Source organism: Pteropus alecto, unplaced genomic scaffold (genome assembly GCF_000325575.1).
Source record: "Pteropus alecto unplaced genomic scaffold, ASM32557v1 scaffold134, whole genome shotgun sequence".
NCBI lineage: Eukaryota > Metazoa > Chordata > Mammalia > Chiroptera > Pteropodidae > Pteropus > Pteropus alecto.
Genome location: NW_006436283.1, coordinates 11,687,015 through 11,709,686, shown reverse-complemented (window position 1 = coordinate 11,709,686; position 22,672 = coordinate 11,687,015). Strand labels below are relative to the sequence as shown.

Sequence of the window (22,672 nt, the reverse complement as noted above, 5' to 3'; positions counted from 1 at the left end):
AGATTTTCAAATCAGAATTCTGCAGGAAAAAATTATTGTTAGAAACAGCTATTAAATTATAAAGATAATAAGTAAGAGAAATCGCATTTCATACACTATTCTCCAAATATGTCCACTTTTTGCAAAATTACAGCTTGCTGTATCCCCGGAGCTACTTTCAGTAATGAAATTAAAGTATATGTGAGATACACTTACAAATAAAACCATGTGAATATACAATTACTGTGCTTTTAGTGTGCATGAAATTGGCAAAAAATGTCAATTCGTTGCAAGGTGGGACGGTACCAACTCCCCCACCTGCTGGGCAGCCAACCGCTGCTGTTTGAGGTGAGCCTCCATTTGGGCCTTGAAGTCCTCTGCCTTCTTCTGTTCACTAACCTTAGCCTGTTGCTCAACTGCTTGTGCCTTTTCTTTCTCCACTCTGCAGGAAAAAAAGGAAGTGCTCATCAGAAACCACCCTATCAGACATCTGGCATCTAATATTAAGGGAAATCTGGTTAACTTTTACATCATACAGAAGTATGAAATTCATTTCGATTTAAAAATAAAACGTTTAAATTAGGATAATTAGAAACTGACAAATGGATAAAATTAGAAACAGGACCTTAATAAATGATATAAAGCTAATACTTAAATTCAAAAAATAAGAGTTAAATTAGGACACCCTGAAAAAACTATTAAAGGAGTAATTCTTTAATTCTGAAGTAATAAAATTTTCAAATATCTGAGAACATGCTAACCATTTCCTTACCTCTCAGCAAACGCCCTGATCTCCCACAATTCCAACTCTTCCTCTGCTATCCAGGTTTCGATAATAACAGGGCCAGTTTGCTTGGGCGTTTCTGGTCTCTTTGGCCGCAATGCACTTGATCGAAGGCCTTTCCTCTGAGGTGTAGGTGTTTCTTTGAAAAAGAAATCAGAGTATTTTAAGTAATATAGCTTCTAAAGTTATAGCCCTTCTGGCATCTCCTCTTACATATCATGAAAAGCAGGGATTGGCAAACTTTTTCTTAACGAGCCAGATGGTAAATACTATGTGGGCCAGATGGTCTCTGTTACAACTTCTCAACTCTGCCTTTGTATCATGAAAGGAGCCAAAGACAATACATAAGTGTGGCTGTGTTCCAATCAAACTTTATTCACAAAAGCAGGTGGTGGGTCAAGGCTCTTGGGCCATGGTTTGCTGGCCCCTGGTGTGAAAGGACTATGAACCTTTATACAGCCCATTCCCTCTGCCTGCAACACTATTCCTAGCCTCCACCCCTCATGTGATTAATGCCTATTTATCCTTCAGACCCTGACACGGATACAACTTCCTTCAAAAAGCGTAGCTCGTTCTTCCCACAGTTGGGCTGGGTGTCCTTGCCATGCACAACTCTGGCAATCTGCAGGCCCCCATCACAGCACTGAGAAGGGGGATGTGAGAGTTGACAACACAACGGAGGGATCAGAAACTATGAAGAACAGATAAACTATCCTAATGATCAAAATTTAAAAATAAAAAGCAGGGAGAGACAAGCATTGCACTGTCCCATATGTTGAGGAAATTGGGAAGCAGTAGAAGGAAATTGAAATAGCAGTAGGAGCTGGGTGTACTAAGTGATGCAAGCCAAAGAAAAGTGATTCAAGGAGACAGCAGTGGTTGCATTGAAGTCTGTGGGACCAAGACTGAAGACCGGCCGGGAATACCCTCTTCCTTCTGTGCCTCTACCGATCAACTGGGCTGCCTAGTTTTGTCCAGGGCGACATTGTTTTAATTACGCTCACAGTTCATCATCTACTAGGGCAGGTACTCCCTTATTTGTGTTCTTTTCAAAAAGGCCATTTTCAGTCATTTATTCTCCGGTATGAACTTTCAAGTTAATTTAATCAATATTCAAAAATTGAACTTATACACTTGGGGACAATTAACGTCTATAAAATAGTATGTTTCTATCTATGGACAGCATTTTTCTTTTAAACAGTTCTTAGTCAATTTTTTTCATATTTTTATTGCACATATACAATAAAATTATTGATTTTTGTCTATACATCTTGAATCCAGACAACTTACTATACTCTTTTTACTGTTAACAGTTTTGATTCTCCAGTATATTGTTATAATACCATAACCTTTTCTTTGTTTCCCTGACAACAGGGACGAGGTCTCATTGTTCTATATATTTGCTGCCCAGTGCCTATCATGTGGGTGCTGTATAACTGTTTCCTGAGTAACACTTTAGCCTCTTATAGTATTTCTACCCTGAGCACTAAAGTATTTCACAGTAGCTTTAACCCCTGAGCCAAAAAATCTTCATTAAGCACTTAGGTGTCAGTTGCTGTAGCAGGTGCTGGGACTACAACAAACCAGACAGACTCAGCGGCTACCCTCTTGGAGCTGATGGTCTGGTGTCAATGACGGCTCCACAGCTTAATCATAAGAGGTATTATTACAGCTCTTTGTACCCTTCCTATTCTTGGCACAATGCCTATAGGCGTCAATGTGTGCCTAGTAGAATCTTGCTACGCTTACTAAACACCATTTTATTTATTTATTTTTTTAAATTTCCGCCCCCTCATCAGTCAGCTATTCATCCTTTCCACCAGTTCCCCTGTCCACTTACCGTAGCCAAATAAATGTGAGGCGAGATCAGTCCAGGCGAGGCTCCTTTCTTAACCACCTCTCCCATGGGGAAGGAAGCCTGGCCTCTCTACTTTAGGCTCGTCTGAGGGGAGGCAGGGCAGGCTGAGCCCACCCCCCAGGAAATCGAGCCAGGTAAACATCACTTTGAAAATGTAATTTGTAGTAAAGATATTTTAATTTATTAAATAAAGAGTTAAAGAAACAATTATAATAAAACTTCAATTCATAAAAAATGTGGTTAACAGGTCAAAAATAAAAGAATGGAATTCTTTCTGTTCCTTACCTTTTGGTGCTTCTGGAACTCCAATGGGGCAAATGATTTTTCTGATACAATATTCAGATCGAATGCCATAAGGACCAACATCTCGTCTCTTAATTATTTCTGTTGTTGTGATTTCAGTTTCAGATGTTTCTATGGTGATTTAATTCATAAAGTATTAATAACCACCTAAAATATTCAGAGACTAAAAAAGGTATAACATCTGCTGCTTTAAAAAAGAGAGACATGTGGAATAAACTTTCAGAAACATTTAATTAATGACCACGAGATCCCTGTTAAAATGCAATAATACTGAGTTTCTTTCTAACTGAAAATTTCTAAACTGAGCAAAATGCTGTTTGGGGGCAGCTTAATTCCTGGTGGTGAAACTCAGCCAAAACAGTAAGAACCCTAGGAGACAAGAGGTAGCAGAGTTCCAGATGTCCCAGTTTAAATGATTTATACTCTAAAATAAACATCTTTTAAAAATTCAGACTGGTTCACACATAAGCGACTCATCTTATAATCTGAACCACCCTTCCCCGCCCCAAGGATTGTATAGCACGTGCTGTCAAACTTTACTAAAGCTCTATTTTTAAAACAAAAGCATTATATTTTAATAAGTAACAGGTATGCTTAAAATTAAGCAAATTGTCAAGTGATTTTTCTTTTTAACCTTAAACCAGAAAAGACACTCTCACCTGTCCGCGTAGTCCCTCCCCCGGAAGGAGCCTTGGCTGCCATGTCATCCCATCTCAGACTTGCCCACAGTAACCGTAACATAAGGCTCACTCCAGCCAAGGACTTTACAGTCTGAAGTCTATACCTGTAAGAAAAATCCAAGAAAAACTACATATGTGTATATATACACGCACACACATATTCCACTAAACTGAAGGATTGCTTCTTGTCCTTCTGACTTCAATATTTATAATATGTTTTCGTAAGCACTTTGGCTTCTATGTCCCTTAATAAAAGAACTTCTTTGCTCCTAGGCATACCATGCATCTAACAGCTTAAAAAGGGTCTGTACTCCCTTTAAATGCCATATAAATTTGTACAGGAGCATGCTTCATTCTTAGATATGGCAACAACTTAGGAAGATTTTATAAATTTAGGCTAATTCTAAAATAGTGTTAGAAAAATTATGGAGAGCAAATATAGAGAAATAACTGTGTCACAAACATGATAAAAGTTTTGAAGGATAAAATCTTAACTGAATAATATTTAATGAGACAAACTGGGCATGTTTACATTTTCTCAAAAAGCAAAACAAAAAAAGACAATACAAATCTAATAAGGCCTTTTCAAATGGACAAAAAATTTTGTATCCAAATGGTGGTTCTGTAAAACATGAACTCCTGGATGGTGAATACTGCTAACAACACTTTAACAACATTAGTGCAGCTTTGGAATCCTACGATACAGTGAATAATAAAAAAGGACAATACTGTATTGGTTACCAATCAGGGGACAAAGAAATTTCTGTGTTTTATAAACATTATGTATAAAGTTATTGAACATTTTGTATATACTTTTAAAGATAATATTAAAAACACATTTCAAAATAAATTTACAACTGCAATGAATATCATATTCTAAAATGGATTTAACCAAAAAACATTTTAAAGTAGCTCTAGGCTGTCGATTCTCTATTAGTGATATTTGTGTAATTACTTTTTTGATATTTCCACATAAATGAATATACTAGTTGATCGCAGTGTAGAGAAAACCTATAAAACTTAAATAATTTCCTCCTCTAACAGAGGTAGAAGGTAAATCTTAGATGATTTGTATTTGGAAGGCAGTGCTTTCTAATTCTTGATGTTTGGAAAATGAACAGTGTGAGAAAGGGAAAGCTCTAGCCAAAAAGTTGCTGCAACTTCTTAACTTCCCATCTCCATCTGTGATACCACTATTTTCTTCGCTGTGCTAACACCCTGTGTATCCTCTGACCTGCAAAGAATAATTTTTAAATTCGAAGGCAAATGTTAACTAGTGCAGGGATCCCTGGGAAGGGGAAAGTGAGTGTCACTTTCAGACCACATCCACAGAAGTGCCTAGGGAACTCTGCGCTCATGGAAAATACAAGCAAATACTTATTTTGGAAGATAAGTTTTTCCCTCACTGTGTCTCTTCTTCCTCCAATCGCTCTCTACAAACAACTTGAAAGCATCTCTATTGTACAATGGAAACGACACCAGGGAAGGAACACACTTCATGCGTTATTAGCCTATTCATTTATTCATTCAAAAAATATCTGAGTGCCTTCTATGTGTCAGACTAAGTGAAAGGAGCTGGAAACACAGATATGAATTATAATCTCTTCCTGTGTCCTCAGGAGCTGGAACAAAGGAAAGCACAAAGGAGAGGCCTCTGTTTGGCTCCGGGATGGGGATTAGAGCTTGGCTTCTGACTCTCAAACAAGAATGTGGGGTGGCTGAAGGAAGGCAAGGGGCACACATATACTTAGGAGGAAAGTGTACAAGAGCACATTCTTATTCCCAGAAACCACATCCGGTGTGCCATGGCTGGAGGGAAGGGGTGTAGAGGTGCAGCAAGAGATGAAGCCTGCGCGAGAGAAAGGCAGAGCCAGAAGGTGCTACACCAAATGGAAGGATTGAAGAAGAGCCTTAAAGACAATCTGTATTAAGCCCTCTAAAACTTATCTAATATTGGATAGGCTGTAAAGAAGTACTTCTCCCAGATGTGGTGTACAGGTGACAAACACTTTCCCCCTCTCAGCCCTGCAGTAATTAATTAACAAGGCCCCTTTAAATGCTTGCTTAGCTCCATTAGAATATTCATAGGATGGATCAGCATTTTAGGAGGATCCCTCCGGCAGCACTGTGGAGGCAGCTACTGGTTCAACGTGATAATGAAACACGGAATCAGGGCCTGGGGAAAAGCGGGTAAGGGACTGGCCAGTGTGGTAGGAAAAAGAAGCCCTAATGAGTTGATGAAACAAGTTTCACTTAAACAAGTTTAACTCAGAACTGCACAGCCTTCACATTAAATTAATAAAGATCAAACATGCATCTTTGGCATTCTTAGCTCCTACTCTAAGCATGAGACATATTTTATTCAGAGTACAAATATGCATTTCACATGCATGTTTTTTATAGCTCCATGTCTTCAAAAAACTGCATTCTAAACTCAAGAATAACTTACATATTTACCCATGTCTCCGTTAGACAGAAGATTGTTGCTCTCAACTTCAGCAAATTAGGATGTTAGCATATATCTGAAGGTAATATCTGTCTAAAATGTACAGGAAGGTATTTCCTTCCATTAAAAAATGAGAAATTAACAGATATGAATTGTGCCCACAGTGCATATTAAAACACAACAATATAAGGCTCCTGAAACCCAGCCATGCAGGAAGAGCCCTGGGCAAGTTGATCAGAACTAGTTCAGAGAAAATGCTTCCCAGTCGAGCCTACCTTCCATTTCATAATAGAAAGGAGCACAAAGGCTGGCCTTCACAACCGCCAGGTCATTTTAATTAAAATATTTTTACATAGTAACTTTTCCAGTGGGAAAGAAGTTACCTGCAGGACAGTCAAGGATACACTTTGGGACCGCTCTCAATGAAGAAAGCAGAAAAGTGCAGAGTAATCCTACAAATCCATGAACTGTAATGAAGAGTTCCTTGATTCCCTGCAGGATTCTGCAAATCCTTCATTGCAGGCCCTGCAGAGAAATTGGACTTTTCAGCTGTCTCTATTGAATGTGTAATGGAGTGATGATATTTTAATTCAAATCAAAAGATGAGTTATAAAAACTTGGTCAAACCAACTATGACTGGTCATATTAATAAGTTAATTCCCTTACAGAGAGTACTCATTTACACTCTTTTTTGGTCTTATATAATAGTAGCTAATTGTAATATAAAGGAAACAAAAAAGTATGATTTTTACTTAAAGAGACTGGGACCATATTAAAGACACACAGACATGTAGCCTAGAGTAAAAAGGAGTCTATCTCCTCAGTAACTCGCTGAAGCAATCAATTCCAGGATCCTAGTGAATATAACTAAGACTCAGACTGTTCTTGATTTCTGAGCATGTCCCATAGGACTTTTTATGTTTTTAATGTTTATGTTCCATCCTTTTCAATTGTTAAGGGTGAAAAAGTAAAAAGACAAGGGCATGAAAAAGGACAAAGCAGGGATAAATATGTGGAATGTGACATAGCAGATAAAGTATTGGATTGGGATTTAGGAAGACTGGGCACGACTCCCAACCTGGTCCCTCTGTGGCCAGAGGCGAATTATTATACATCCGCAAAAGATAAAAAAGTAAGATCCTTTTCCAATATAAAACAACATGATCTTACAACCCGATCACTACATACTTATGACTCATCTTCAAAGTTTAATGCCCAGGAAATTTTAAATTAGGACTATTTCTGGGTTTAAAAAAAACCCCCAAGGAACCTTAGACACTACCTTTCTAGACACTACCAACAAATAACAGAGAACTCCACAACAAACATTTATCATGCAGATAAATAACATTAGGAAGATCTCCGCATCGTGACGAGCCTTATGTGATTTACAAGCAAGTTTCCTACGTCTTATGTTTTTATGAATTACCTAAACAGAAACAAATTATATTCCTGATCTGCAATTGGGAATCCGTATACGTGGAGGGCCGATTTAAAATTAGATACGGATTTCTGACCGCATAGGTGGTCAGTGTCCCTAATGCTTGCATTATTCAAGGGTTAACTGTACAAGCATTCCAGAAAGCTGGAGATTACCTAATTCTGTGATTATCTCATTCCCAGAGCAAACACAGAGCAATAACTTAGAAAGTTAGATATCTATATCTGACATGTTTCTTTTGTCTTGTGAAAAGTAAAAGTGAATTTCATTTTAAAGAATTCCCTTACATTTTCAGTCTTTAAACATCTTTCCCTCAGTAATCTTTAGTATCTATCAGCTGCCTGAGTTCAAAACTCTATCATTTCTATTACTAATTGCCCATTTAAAGATATGCTTCCCTGTCTCATCTCTATAATCTCATTTTAAAAACTGAGATATTCTTATTAAATAATCCTTTTAAACTTTCTCCTTTCCCCAAATACATTTTAAAGTGCGTACCTCCAAGTGATGCCAAAAGTTGGTCTAGGAGAAGGATATGGCCATATATCCAAGGCAGGTTTAGCATTGTAATTAAAATAAGGGACTTCTCGGATTCCTCCTTTTCTGGCCAACTTTTTTAAGTCATCATTAGGCAAAACAAATATGCTCTTCTTGCTGCTCTTGGTGATAAATTTTCTATAGGATGGCAGAGCTGTACCTGAACGAGTCTTCTTGGGTCTTGAAAATTTCATGAGTTTCACTTTGTCTCTTGTAGAATATTCTTTGCTCACAGTCATAGATGTTACCAAAGTGCCTCCTGCGGTGGTCAGTGAGTCTGTCACTGTCGTGGTAACCACGGTTTTGCTCTGTTCCTTCACAGAAATGATGTCCACATTGCTGCCTGTGGAGGGTGTGGAAAGTTTTGTTACCGTTGTGGTGGTGGTGGTGACAGTGGATTTGGCACAATTTTCTGTGGAAGAGACCACAGTTTGCTTATCGCCTTTTGCTACTTTGATTACGGTTTTTGATTCTGTGGCCACTGTGGATGTCGTGGTGGTGACTTCTGTGATGACTGTTTTTCTTTTAGATTCTCCATTAACATTTTCACCTTTGCTGACGGGCAGACCATTTTCATCAGTAAAATCATTACTGAGGTTAGATTCCTCTCCAGAAGTAATAGGTGATGGAGTAACTTTCTTAACATCTGAGGTTTCAACTTCCATATCTTCTACCTGATTTGCTGAACTGCTTTCTGAACACGATGGTGGAGGTATGGTGGTGTGTACACTCTCACTCTCTTTGGTTGATGGCAGGGTCTCTAAGCCATCCTGGTAGTCACCTTCCGCATCTGAAGATCTCAGTAAACACGATTTTGTTTCCAAGTTGTTTTTTTCATTAAAATCTTCCATGATGACATCACCATTCATGAACGGCTTTACAGCAGATTCTTTAACAGTCAAAGACTTAATATCGTTTCCAGGCATTATTTTATTTATATTATTAACCTTTGGTTCAACGTCACCACTTGCTACTTTACTTTCAGAAATTTCTTTCAAACATTCACCTTTCAAATATACTTTCGGTTTATTATCTTTTCCATTTATTTGAAAAGTACTTGCTTTCTGTCCTTTCTTTCCAGGCTCTCGATTTTCATTATTCTTTTTGTCAGTGCTACTTTTTAGATTTATTTGATCAATATATTTATTAACTGGTCTCTCCTCTAATTTCTGTTCTTGACTTGTTTTTTTACCATTTGCTTCAGTTACCTTACCCTGCAGCCTGTCGTCATAGTTTCCAGTGGTCTTATCTGAAACAAACTCACGTTTCAATGGTTCCAAGCCTTCGACACCCTGTTCTTGAGTTATGAATTGCTCAGAAATACTGTCATTGCTATTCTGAACAATCATTTCTTCTTCACTGCTGTCTTGAATAGACATGGTATCAGAACTATTTTCCAAAGTACTATTATATTCAGAGTCACAGCCCAGTTTTCCTTCAAAGTCCATTGCTTTTGACAGAGATGGGATATCTCTATCATCACTACTTTTAGATACTGATGGAAGTAAAGGGCTCTGGGAAGGAGAAACAATGGTGTCATCCTCCTGTGTGAGTGTTTTTTTGTTCTTATAGATCAAAGTACCAATTTCATCTGCACTGGCTAGTTTAGAGTCATCAATAAGAAAATCACTTCCTTTTGTTTTAATCTTACTGGCTTCCTGGCCTTTACTGGTAGGTTCAGAGACACTCTCATCTATGTCATTTCCAGAATTTTGTTTCTGACAGTTTGCCTCTGGACTCTGAATGGAGACGTCATCTAACATTTGATCTTTTGGATAAAGTTTACTTGTGTGATCAGAATCACTGATTTCCAGAACTGAGGAGTCACTTTGTGGACATTCCCGAATAAAGTCTTCAGATTTATCGTTACTTGCATTAGGGCTGTGTTCTTGTCTAAGCAAGTCACTTTGACACCCTTCTTTTGCTTTTATTACTGGTGACTCTGACAGACTTTTCAGAGAACTTGTAGAGGTCTTTCCTGTACCCTTAATTCCACTCTCCAACTTCATTTTCTCGAGGCGCTGTTTTTCTTCCAGTGTAAACTGTTTAATTCTCCTTTCGAGAAGTCCATCTAGCTTGGATGATTTAATTTTCTTTTTATAACTAGTCCTTAGATGGAAACCCTCACTGACATTGACCACATCTACTTGAGAACTTTCCTGACAATTTACATGTGATTCTGTTTTCACATCATCATCTATTTCCATCGGTTCTTCCTTAAAGGATTTATCATTGTCAGAATCTAAAACTTCTTTTACATCTGTGAAACAAAGACATTTATGTAAGTGAAAATTTTAGTCTGAAATGTGATTCGTGATAATACTTTTATTTTAAAAACTACCAATTTTCACTCAAAAACAATTATTTGAAGTTCTTGATACATGATTAAAACGGGTCAACGGACATGGCTAACCTTTACAAAAGATTAAAAACAATATATTCCAAATATTTAAATATTTTTAGTATCTAAAAATGATGGAATTCCACATTTAAAAATTTCTTAGTATATGATAACTACTGCATACACTGGTACCATCACATAAGATTTTGAACAGAATATTTTATAGTTATAAAATATCTTAAGGCTCATGCATTATCTAGTTTATCTAGTTTTTAAAAAACAACTTTTCACAAAACAATGTAAGTTCCTCAAAAGGCTGAATGTAGAGTTATCTCATGACCCGCGATTCTGCCCTTGGGTATTTACCCATGAAAAGATAAAAACATATGTCCACATAAGAACTTATCCATAAATGTTCATATCGGCATTATTAGTAATAGCCAAAAAGTAGAAAAGACCCAAATGTCCATCGATTTATAAATGGATAAACAAGATGTAGCATATAACGTGCAATTGAATATTATTCAGAAATTTACAAAATGAAAGAATATTGATGATACATGCTAGAATACGGATGAACCTTGAAAACGTTATGCTGTGAAAGAAGCCAGTCACAAGGTACCACATGTTACATGATTCCATTTACATGGAATGTCCAAACAGGCAAATCCATAGAGACGGAAAGGAGACGGATGGGCTGGGGTGGGGAGTGGGTAGGAAAGATCAGAAACTGCTAATGGGTATGAGTTTCTTTTTGGGGTGATGAAAATGTTCTAAAATTGACTGGGGTGATGGTTCAACAACTTCGTTAAACACTACAAACCACTGAATTGTACACTTTAAATGGGTGAATTACATGACATAAAGATTATGTATCAAATGAAGCTGTTACCAAAAAGAGACAACGCAGTACCTTTGCCGCTGTGCGAACAAATCCAGTGTATTCTCATCACCCCCAGGCTGCCCTTCACACGTGCCTCTCCTTACCTTGGTCCTTCTTCTCAGTCATCTTTGAAATGTCCATCTCACTTTGGTCTGCTCCTTTTGTAGCATCTGAATCGTTCACCTCGCCTTTCTCAGAATCAGGCTCTGTTTTTATTTTTTTTGGACTTCGTGGACTTTTTCTTCTATCTGATTCATCCATATTTTCATCCATATTAGTTTTGGCTAAAAAGAACCAAGTACACAGTAATTATAGGTATTTCGAATATCAGCAATTTAATATATCTAGTTTAGTGGAAATTATCAAGTATTTTCGAGCAATATGTACTTCATTACTTTTTATTAAAAGAAGTTGAAGATCCTATATACTTTCTCATATGCTCCGGTGACCTAAAGCATAAAAGGAATGACTGCACTTTAGATGTGCCTTAGAAGACTTTGTATATGAGACTATTTCGACCTGTTCACTGACCCCAGAGAGTGTGCATCAGTGGTTTCTAACATACATTGTGTTACAGAACCACGTCAGAATTGGCTAAATGCTATAATCCCCTAACCAAAAAAAGTACACACGCAAACGTTTGTAATCAATTTCAATGGATTCTGGATAGCCTTTGAGTTTATCCATGGATTCCAGGTGAAGAATACTTAAGTCTGTCACAGAATAAAAGACTTAAAAGAAATAACCAAATGCAATGTGTGGCCTTGTTTTTATCTGGTTTACTGCCAACAGTAAAAAGGCATCTCTGAGACAACTGGAGCAGTTAGAATATGAATTGAGAATCAGACGGTTAATATGGTAATTACTGTTAATTTGCTGAATATGGTAATGGCATGACAGCTATGAAAAATGTCCATTTCAGTTAGAGATACATACTGAACTACTTCTGGTCAAGAAACATGATTTTGGGGATTGGCTTTAAATACAGGGGAAAAAACTCCAGGGAAAAAAAATGAGCAGTAACGACTGAAAGAAGAGTAATAAAATTTGATCACTGTTGAAGCTGAATGATGGTTACACAGGAGTTCATTATTCTCTCTTCCTTTTGTGAAGCTTCAAATTTTCCATAAGGGGGAAAAAAAAACCCCACAAAACTGAATTACTGTCTGGATAAATATTCTTGGGCCTCAGAAGCATTTTCTACCTTTTATTTCTTCATTTGAACTCAAATATCTCAAGGCCTTAGCAAGATGTACATATTTATTTATTTAAATAAATGACTCATTCCAGAAAGGTATGGATGATGGAAGGGAAAAAGAATGCAAAAAACACACTCAGTACCTGTCAAGACGATAGGATACTAATGAGAAAAGAAAAGCATCATACAGAAGGGTGATAGGATGTGTCTGGATCTCATAGATAACAAGAGGATAAAAAACCTAAACTGACATTTTCCTATTCAATGCTTCTTTAGTTATTGCGCGACTGGGAAATATATTTTCAATGGTTTCCAGTTGCTCAAAAAGAGCTTTAAATGACAATGGTGGTCCAATCTATAAACTATAAGAATCCTGATATTTAAAATGGACAACTATAAAATGTCTGGGGCTTCCCCCCATTAAAGGTCTTCCTGACATAAAGAATATTAAAATATAATCATTACTGAAGCTGATAAATTAATGTGCAAAACAAATGCATAGTCTGAGTTAGAGCAGAATAACGTTAGCAGCCAAACAAGCCGAACGCTCTGGTCTTCTGTTACTAAGTCAAGTGTTCCCTGAACTGCATTTTTGTTTATCAACACATCTGTTCCTCTATCACATGATCAGATTAGATTAGCCATTATTATAGAGACTAATAGTTCTGAGATTATAAACAGTAAAATTGATACTGATTTATATAAACAGTACAAAAATATATTGCTGCCTTCACAGTAATTTCTACTCTATATTAAGTTAAGCTAACAGTATGCACTGCTCCTTTTTTTTCTGCTACCACGTGGGACGAAAAGACTCAAAAGATGCTAGCAGACCGATCTGGGACCTGACTGTTAAGGCTCAGCATTTGGATAATGCAAAAGCCTACACACTAAGCAAAAGATACATAAGGTGTATTTGTAAAAGCCTAAATATTTTACATATTGATAGTCTGGATTTTATTACACAGGTCAAACTAGATCAGACACAATTAAACAGAAGCTCTCTGTAATTCTAAGTGCTACATGGGTAACTGGAGCAACAAAATGGTAATAAAAACTTTAACAGTTTTTTGGAATTTATGATAATGAACATTTAGCTTGAATATAATCAGATAACAGAACTGAATATTGAATATTTCTATTTAGTAAGCAGAAATATTTACTGAGCATCTGCTATGTGCAAGACACTTCTAGTCCCTATAAAATAAATTCCAGTGAGCTTTCCAAAATACACTTTTTCTGTTAAAAGGTAATCCAATAACAACTTTCCCAAATTAACGGTTTCAAAAAGCTACCAGTCCAGACTTCACTAGAACCATTCACAAGGAAGCCAAATCAGTTAGCTAGGTACGTACATGTAGTTATTTGGCACTCACAGCATAGGCATTATAGAAAAGAACACTTCACACTACAAATTAGCAAATTACATTCAGAGTGAACAGAACTGCTTTTGAAAATCACTTAGATAACAAAGTAGAGACTGCACGGTAGAATGCAAAAAGACAGATGGAGCCCGGAGACACGGATTCCAGCCCCTTCACTCTGTCTGTATGAACTTCAGTATGTTCCTTAACATCTTCATTAAATAATCTGCTCACATAACATGAATTTCAAAACACGCGGTCTCTTAAAAGGACAGTTCACCTCTGGAGTTCTGTGATTCTAAATACGAAAGTCATTAGCCAGTAGCCTAAATCAAGGTAATACCTCATTTACATGACAGTGTTGTAAGAACCTCTATCATTTCCTTTCTGTTTTTTTTCATCTATTACAATGCTGGTTACCAGATACATGATTCTTCAAGAAGCAGTACTGAACTTAAGGTCTCAGGAAAATAACTAGGTGGCTGAAGCCTTTGTTGTTTTCTTTTTTTTTTTTAAGTTTTATTCTGTCATCTTTTTTTTAACTGAAATACTAGATATCAAAATCCTTTGAATAAAGGTAATTTTTAAAATTCTAGTTTATAATTAATAAGCTACATTAGTAACCTTACATATTCTATTAAAAATTTCAGAAAATGTTTTACCCAAAATATGATCAATATACTTAAATCTTTAAGAAATAATACAAATCAGAAACATTTATGCAGGAAAAATAACTCCAATTACTTACTTCCTTCTACCGACTTTCTGTAATTCACATTAGTATTGCCTGGCAATTTAGGAACAAACCTATAAACATGAGTTTTGCTAATCCAGCTCCAACCACCATATCCTGTTACTCTGTATTCTTCTCCTTTTTGTTTCCAAACCTGATGTAAATAAAAACATTCTGGTTAAACGAGAATGAGAACGCTTATAAAGCACATGTGGTTTTATACATTTTTACCAAATGAAATGAACTGGCAGGCAAATTAATTAAATTTACTATATCTATTTTCACTGGGAATCAAAGGTTTATGAAAAAACTTAATATTCTTTTCTAATATTAAAAATGTAAAACGGAGGGGGAGGGGAAAGGTAGACGGGGGAAAATTTTAAATCATTTCTTCAATTAAAAAACAAAATACTGGGGGTGGCTCCATAGTGTAGTGGTTAGCATGTCTGCTTCACATGCAGAAGGTCCTGGGTTCGCACCCCAGGTGGAGCCATGGACCATACCCTGGTACACCAGGCCTCCCGAGTGTACCAGGCCCCAGGCACACGCTGCGAGCGCGTGAGAGGAGACGCCTTGCCTCCAGAGATCCAGTCCTTAAGGGGAAAAGGTTTTTTTTGGCGGTGGATATTAAAGAGGTGGGGAAAAAAACAGAAAACAAAAAAACAAAATACTACGGCCAAGCCACCCTGAACAAGCCCGATCTCATCTGATCTCAGAAGCTAAGTAGGGTTGGGCCTGGTTAGTACTTGGATGGGAGACCACCGAGGAAGACCAAGTACTGTAGGCGTAAAAAAAAATAAATATTAATTAATAAAATTTTAAAAAGATGTAGCACAATTTTACAGTTTTATAACAACTACAACAAATTGGTCTAGTAATACATCTATACTTTAAGATGAACCTAGGCTTATAAAATTTCCAGAAAGATTACTTTGTTCCAACTATATTAAAAGACTGTATGAAAAGAAAAACAAAGTATTCAAACTTGCAGAATAAAAGTCTCAGAAACAGTAATGCTATTTTAAGGATTATAATAAAAATTACCTGATGTTTAACTGGAAATGTATATTTCACCCATGTAGCTTGTTGCATTGTTTCTTCCTCTTCTTGTTTCTTCTCTTTTTTTTTGACTTTCTCTTTTTCTTCTCTTTCAATTGATGTCATCCTGTGTAACCTAATATAAGGACAGAAATATAGAATTACATTTAACTTTGAAAAATAAATGAACAATATAAAGTGCTGAAAAAATGATTAGCTATAATCCCCAACCCAGACAACCCCAACTTGGAAAAATAAGTAGATGTGCAATTCCACAATAAGAAAAATCGAATAATACAAAAAGGCAAAAACATACTATCCTTCCCATATGCCTCCCCATAATACTCACTTATGACTTATTCCTGAAATAGTTCATACATACACCAACATTATATTTACAAAAAAGTATTTTATTACAAACACAACTACCAAGTTTTTAATTAATGAATAACTGCACTAGGAGATCTCACCATACCAGAGGATAACAAATCTCTTAAAGAATTAAATAATATACTCCTGCATGGACATACTATAATTTATTAAACCAGTTCCCTGGTTTAATAAAGGGAATACTTTATTTCCTTCCCCCCAAATAAGACCAACGGATTAAAAAACTTTTATTTAATCAACCAATATTTCTGATCCTTTCTATCCAGCACTGGGGATTTTAAAGCCTTCACAGGGTCCACTAGCATAGAATTCAGGCTTCCTACATCCACAGAGAAGGGAGCCACATGTCTCCTGCTTTTGGGTGAGAAGGGCTACAAAGGAAAGACCACACTGATTAGGCATCAATCATTAGTCATAGGATGCAAGCCACACTCTTTTTTCAGCCAGGCTCAGCAATAAAGGGATGGGCAGTCCTGGAGTAAGACTCTACATTAAGGTGTTAAGACTGGATTTTCATAACGGGACTATTTCCCATAATCAGGGACATTAACCAATACCTATGGAGAGAACAGTTCCTGGTCCTAAGCTCTGGTGGTAGAAGACTTGCTTTTTATCACACTCCACCTAGTTGTACCCAATTCTGCACGCACAGGTATGCAGAGAAAATAAAGAGATCTTTTGTCAACTCAGGGGAGAGGGACATGCCTAGTAAGCTATAAGAGGGGATTTAATTCTCTTTATTTCCATCACTTATCTCTACTTTCAAGACAGCTTTGTGTCCCTGTGACTATAAAATCCTAGAATCTAGCCTCCCCCAGGCTGACAGAACTCATGTTTGTTACCTGCAAACAACTAGCATAGCACACATTCCTTCTTCCCTCACAATTGATGGGCAGAGAGGAAAGGGAGTGGATTCTTACCAGGGACTAACTCGCTGACTCAAAAACCACCGATCTGCTATCACTCTTGGAACCAGGGAGTGGGGCAGGCTCTGTAGGCACAGCATAGTGGATACCCGACAGCCTCAGCCCACCAGAGTAAAGGGAGGCATGCCTGAGCAAGGACCAGGTAGCATCTCTCAGTAGCGGTTTTGTAGGCTCAGCTTTACACACAAGGTCAGGTCCAGCACAGCAACTGATCTATCTTCACAGACAGTGGCCAGGAATGGAGCACCTTGTGGGGAGAATACCAGTGCGGTGACCTTGTGCGTGCTCACGGCTGGGCTGGACACTCAGCTCGTGCTCGTTATTAACATGGGAAACAGGTCGTTTTCACCACCAAAGGCTTTATTTACTTTGCTGGGATACCGGGCCAGTGACATGATATTGTAGTTAATCTGTGACGTTAGCTAACTCAGAGTAACTTCTATTCCCACTGCCACTGAAATAACACTTAAGGGAAAAGGCAGCAACGAACGAGCTCTGAAGGAGTTCAATTCCATTTGGCTGGGCTGGTCCTGCACAGCCTCCAGGTGCTGCTCCATCCTGGTGGGCGCACTGGGTGGCAGGTGGTCCTTCCAGATCTCCGCAGGTCCCCGGAGAGCCAGACCAGGAGTATGATGCACTGAGCTTCAACTCCACTCCTGGTCCCAGTGTGGTGCCCAGGGCGGTATTGTGTTTGCCATTACAAAGCTACAATAAGCAATGTTTCATGTCTTGTCTTGGTCAGCTTGGGGAGTATCGCCCTACCCAGTGCGGAGATGGCTAAGTCCAAAGGTTCTTGCACTTAAGATGCTGATAGTACTAACTGCTCTTCAGAATCGTACACTTTACACAGCCATCAATGATAAAGCCATCCTGCTTTTCCACACCTTCACGTAAGTTAGTACCAAACTTCTAAATCAGCCCATTGAGAGATAAGAAATACTATCCCAGGGATTTGATTTATATTTCTTTTTTTTTTTTTAATGTCTACTGGCCTTGCACATTTATTTTTCTGCAAAATGCCTGTTCAAATCTTTTGTCTTGTCTGGACTATTATTAGTCCTTTTCATTTAAAAAAAGTCTTTGTAAATTAAGGAAATTTTCCATTTGTGGTGGAAATTTTCCATTTGAGGAAAAATATTTTTCCTCAGTTTGTCATCTGTCTTTTGAGTTTGATTATACTACTATTTTTCCACTCAGGATTTTAAATACATGTATCCACTTTTTTCCTCTATGGCATCTGGCTTTTATATCTGTTTAAAAAGAAAGTACCACAACAAAAACACATTAATCCATGATTTATTATTGAGGTTTTGTTGTTATTAGAGTGTATTTTTTTAAATCTTCATTTATTTGAACGTTTTTGCTGGGCAGGGATCTAGGCGACATTTTCCTCAATGTGCCCTCCTTCCTCCTCTGACATGGGATGCCATCAGAGCGAATCCCGCATGTGCCTGGGTCTACTCTTGGAGTTTCTGCTCGGTCCACCACTCTACTTCCGCTGTACCAATTATTTTGGTTACTGTAGCTTCAAAATATGTTCTAGCATGGATTCCTCTTTTTTTAAATACTTAATTCCCCTTCTTGCACATTAATTTTTCTAGATGAAATTATTAGTACCATTTTGGTCAAGTCTCCCTGTCCCCCAAGAAGGAAAATCCTATTCACGATGCAAACAAGTATTAATTGATAGCTTAAATATGTACCATCTTCTAAAATTTAATATACATATCTAAGCATATATCTTTTCATTTACTCAAAATAGCCTTGTATATCTTTGTTAAAGTTTTAATGATTTCTTTATATAATTCCGAATATTTCTTGTTAAATTTATTTCTGGTTGTTTGAGGGTATTTTGTTGTTTAGGGGATGTTTCCTTTCATTGTGTTTTTAAAAAATATTTAAAATATTTAAAAGGGTTGAGAAAAAAACCTTCATCAATAACCAACATATTGGAAGCTAGTGAGTCCCGCCCCCAGGGAATCAGTAGCCTAACTTCTGTGTTACCACCCTTTGCTTTTCTTTATGGTTTTAACACCCATGTATATATCCCAAACAGTATAAAGCTTGACTTTTGAAAACTCAGTAGCAAGAATAAAACTAGCTGCATGATCAAAAGAGCAACATTGTCACTATTAAAAGGTTCCTGGGGCAAAAATAAACTTGTTTCTGGGTCACAGTTTACAAATTTACAAGAGCCCCTCCTGGTGAAACCCAAGGCCTGGAAGACACCCTGCTCACCGCACCGGGAACTCTGGCAGGATCATGTAAACTGCACACTACAGAGACAGATCTGAAGAAGACCGTTCTGTAGTTCCTGCTTCTGTGCTTTTTGAAGAGTCTATGGTGTAAAACTTGTGAAAATTCTTAAGTTCTCCTCACTGACTTGGGATTTGGCCTTCTTGGGTAGGTTATCTAGCATCTGTCCACCTGCATTACTGCTTCTAGTTTTACTGATGCTGTAATCTCTGTTGTTCCCTTTGTCCCCTTACCCAAATCCCTTTGCCATAGTTTTGGTGGAGTTCAGCAAGGGAGCAAAGATAAATGTGTTTACTCAATTTGTTATTTTAAATCAGAACTCCCATTTTATTTTCTACATGGTCACTGTTTTATACATAAAGCCTATTGTTCAGAATGGCAGTCACCTTATTTAATTTTCATATTGTTTCTGATAATTTTTCAATTTCATGGGTTTTCTAAGTATATAATTAGATCAGCTGCATAATAATTGTGCCTCTGTTAATATATATTTCCTGACAAACTGCACTGGTTAATACTTTTAAGAAATGTTAAAAATTAGCAGTGATAATTGTCTTCTTTGTTTTGTGCCACCTAAATGTTCATGGGAATGCTTCCAGAGTCTCACCAAAAAGCATGACGGTTTGGTTTGAAATATATCTTTACAATGAAACAACAAAGTCTATTCATCTATTCCTATTTACTAAGTTTTTTTAAAACCAAGAATAACAAACTTATAGCTCATTAATAAAACGAATAACTTCTTGGCATCTAATGAGATGATCAAGGTTTTCCTTGATGTCTTACAAGAGCATGTTATTAACGATCTCCTAAGAATGAACAAACCTGCCATACTTAGGTGACGCCAAGGCAGCCACGATTTATTATTCTCTTAATTTACTCCTGAATATATTTGCCAACTTTTTGTTTAAGATTTCTTGAATGCACATCCATTTGTCACTAAATATTAATCTATGATAAATATTAATAAAGGAGACAGGACCATAATTTTCCATTTATCTATTTCTATTTATCAAGTTTTATAAGTTTCACACTAACAGAAGTAATAATCTACAAGATTTCTTTCTTTTTCTATTTTGTGAAAGAGTTTAAATAGAATTATCTGTTTTCTGAAATTCGAAGAACATCCTTACGGGGTCATCCGGTCCTGCCCATCTCCAGTGATATCCTGAACCGGAAATCCTTTTCCTGCCTGACAAGAGTGTGGCTTATGCCCTGCTCAGTCCAATGACTGAGATTTGGGGGCTCCTCCCCAACTCTTCTCCTACCCAAAAGTAGAAGCCCAGCAGGCCTTCTTCTCTGTGATGCAGTAGGCCTGAATACTATGTTAGTGGACTCTTTGAAGGTTTAAAATTTCTAGTACCAATGAGAATCAGAAATACTGGTTGTTAGGTCCCTTTCCTTATTCTTGAGATTATTTGTGCTTTCTCTTCCCCGCCCCCCATTACCTGATAATCTCATTAGAGGTTTGTAAATTATAATAGTATCTAAGGTATGTTTATTTTCTATTTCATCAAATATTTAATATTTCTTAAAATTTCCTTTCTTGGAGTTGATGTCTTGAGATGTATGCCTAACAAATTAATTTGCAGTTTTTCTTTTCTAATGTAAATGTTGAAGGCTACCAATTTCCCCTGGGTACTTTTTAGTTGCATCCCTCAAATTTCAATATATGTAACTGTTCTCATGAACATTCAAAATGTTTTCTAGTTTCCATTATGATGTTTCTTTAACCATTTTTTATTTATTTAGAAGTGTATTTCTTAAGTTTCAAGCATATAACTTTGCATCCCTTTAAACTTTTACCACAAATGTCTATATCCCTAAACAATTCTGTAACATTATAACAGTGCACATGCTTTTAAATTTGACATAAATGGAATCATACTCCATGTATTTTTTAGGAAAATAATTATCTCACTGTGTTGTACAGTTATGAGATTCAGTGTCATTGACCCTTGTTGTTCTAGTTTGTTTTTCACTACTGTATGGTAGTCCTTTAGCGAATGACACCACAATTTAAACATGCCTCATTATGGGCATTTAGGGGCTGTTCCCAAATTTCATCATTATAAAATATTATAAGGAATATATCTTTCTACATGTCTTTCACGTACTCATGTAAGGTTTCTCTAAGGTATCTAGTTAGGAGTAGAATTGCATTTTTGACTTTGTTTTTACCAAAAACTGATCTCCAATGTGCTTGCAGCAACCATTATACTAGTTGCTCTTTTATCAGCAATGTATCAGAATTCTCCTACTAGTATGTCACGTTATTTGCCAATACTATAAATTTCTGACAATCTGATGGATGTGAAATAATAAGCCCTAGTTTTAATGTGCATTTTCCCCACGTTATCACAAAGGTTAAGCATCTTTTCATGTCTTTTGGGGTATTTGTGTCTCCTCTCTTGTGAATTGTTCGTACCCTTGGATATTTTTCATACTTAAATGGTTCGATTTTTTTTCTTATTGAACTGAAGTTCTTGAATATATTGTAGATATTAACTTTTTGATTTTAGTATAATAAAACAATAAAAATATCTTCATCCAGTCTTTGACTAAGGTCTTTTAGAATGATACATTATTATAAAACAACAGAAAATAATCCACTATTACTGATATATACATGTGTGATAAAACTACATAGTTAAAGGAAGGTTATAACAAAACATGAACTTAAAAATTATAGTTATTTCTCACGACGGGCAAGATAATGTGAATGGAAAGTAGACGCAATGATAATGTTATTTTTAAACTGAGTGATGAATTCACAGATGTTCATTTTATTACTACCCATTACAGCTTACATATGACATGTAAGCTTATGTTATGTATAACCATATTAAACATACAGACACATAAATGCACTCATTCTCATTGGACAGATAACATGCTTACAAATGAAAGAAATAATGCCCGCCTTTAGGTATGCTTTGGGAAATATTGAATGAATTAGAAAGGAAAGAAGATAATCAAGAGAAAGAGAAAAAGAAGAAAGTATGGAAGGAAGTAAGCGAGGAAGAAAAAGAGCATAAGAAGAGGTGAGAAGAAAAGGGAAAAAAGAAGGAGGTGAAGGGAGGAGGGAGAAACTGGAGGGAGAGAAGGAGAGAACTTTCTTTATTCTAGGGTCATAATCTCTTATATCTTCTTCTTAAATTTTAAAGTTTTGCTAGGATTTACTCTACCTGTATGATATAGAGAACTTTCTACTGTATAGATAAGTAATTGCCTCATCACCTTTTATTAAATAGTTCATCCTTTCTAATGCTACTTCCATTATAAATTGTATTTCCATACTCAGCTGGTCTCTTTCTGGACTGTTTATTCTGTACCACTGGTCTATTTGTTTGTCTTTGCATCTATATTACAGTATTTTTAGAGCTATCCAATATAAGTTTTGTTACCTGATAGGTCAAATCCTTCCACCTTGCCCTTCAAATTTACTTTTTCTCTTATTGCCCCTTTCCTATAAATTGTCTAATCATCTTGTCAATTTCTACAGAAAATTCAAT

General features: G+C 36.6%; 1 protein-coding gene, 2 non-coding genes and 1 pseudogene across 15 annotated transcripts in view; 2 read left to right on the top strand and 2 right to left on the bottom strand.

The window, feature by feature from the left end:
• Positions 1-22,672, bottom strand: part of BPTF (bromodomain PHD finger transcription factor) — a 125,878-nt gene that overhangs the window by 37,857 nt on the left and 65,349 nt on the right. For 8 of the 13 annotated variants that reach the window (XM_025047155.1, XM_025047154.1, XM_025047157.1 and 5 more), the window contains 8 exons: positions 15,592-15,721; positions 14,563-14,701; positions 11,357-11,536; positions 7,990-10,288; positions 3,584-3,708; positions 2,907-3,035; positions 752-902; positions 298-421 (listed from right to left, as the gene is read on the bottom strand). In XM_025047155.1, coding sequence (XP_024902923.1) covers positions 298-421; positions 752-902; positions 2,907-3,035; positions 3,584-3,708; positions 7,990-10,288; positions 11,357-11,536; positions 14,563-14,701; positions 15,592-15,721 — 3,277 coding nt within the window. The remainder of the gene's footprint in view (positions 1-297; positions 422-751; positions 903-2,906; positions 3,036-3,583; positions 3,709-7,989; positions 10,289-11,356; positions 11,537-14,562; positions 14,702-15,591; positions 15,722-22,672) is intronic. The other 5 variants (XM_015589662.2, XM_015589670.1, XM_006912291.3 and 2 more) reach the window with 1 other exon arrangement.
• On the bottom strand, positions 2,615-2,754 carry LOC112480151. Its single transcript, XR_003046504.1, has one exon.
• On the top strand, positions 14,967-15,040 carry TRNAV-CAC. Its single transcript has one exon. It is a non-coding gene; the product is annotated as a tRNA-Val (tRNA).
• Positions 15,216-15,334, top strand: LOC112480098 (annotated as a pseudogene).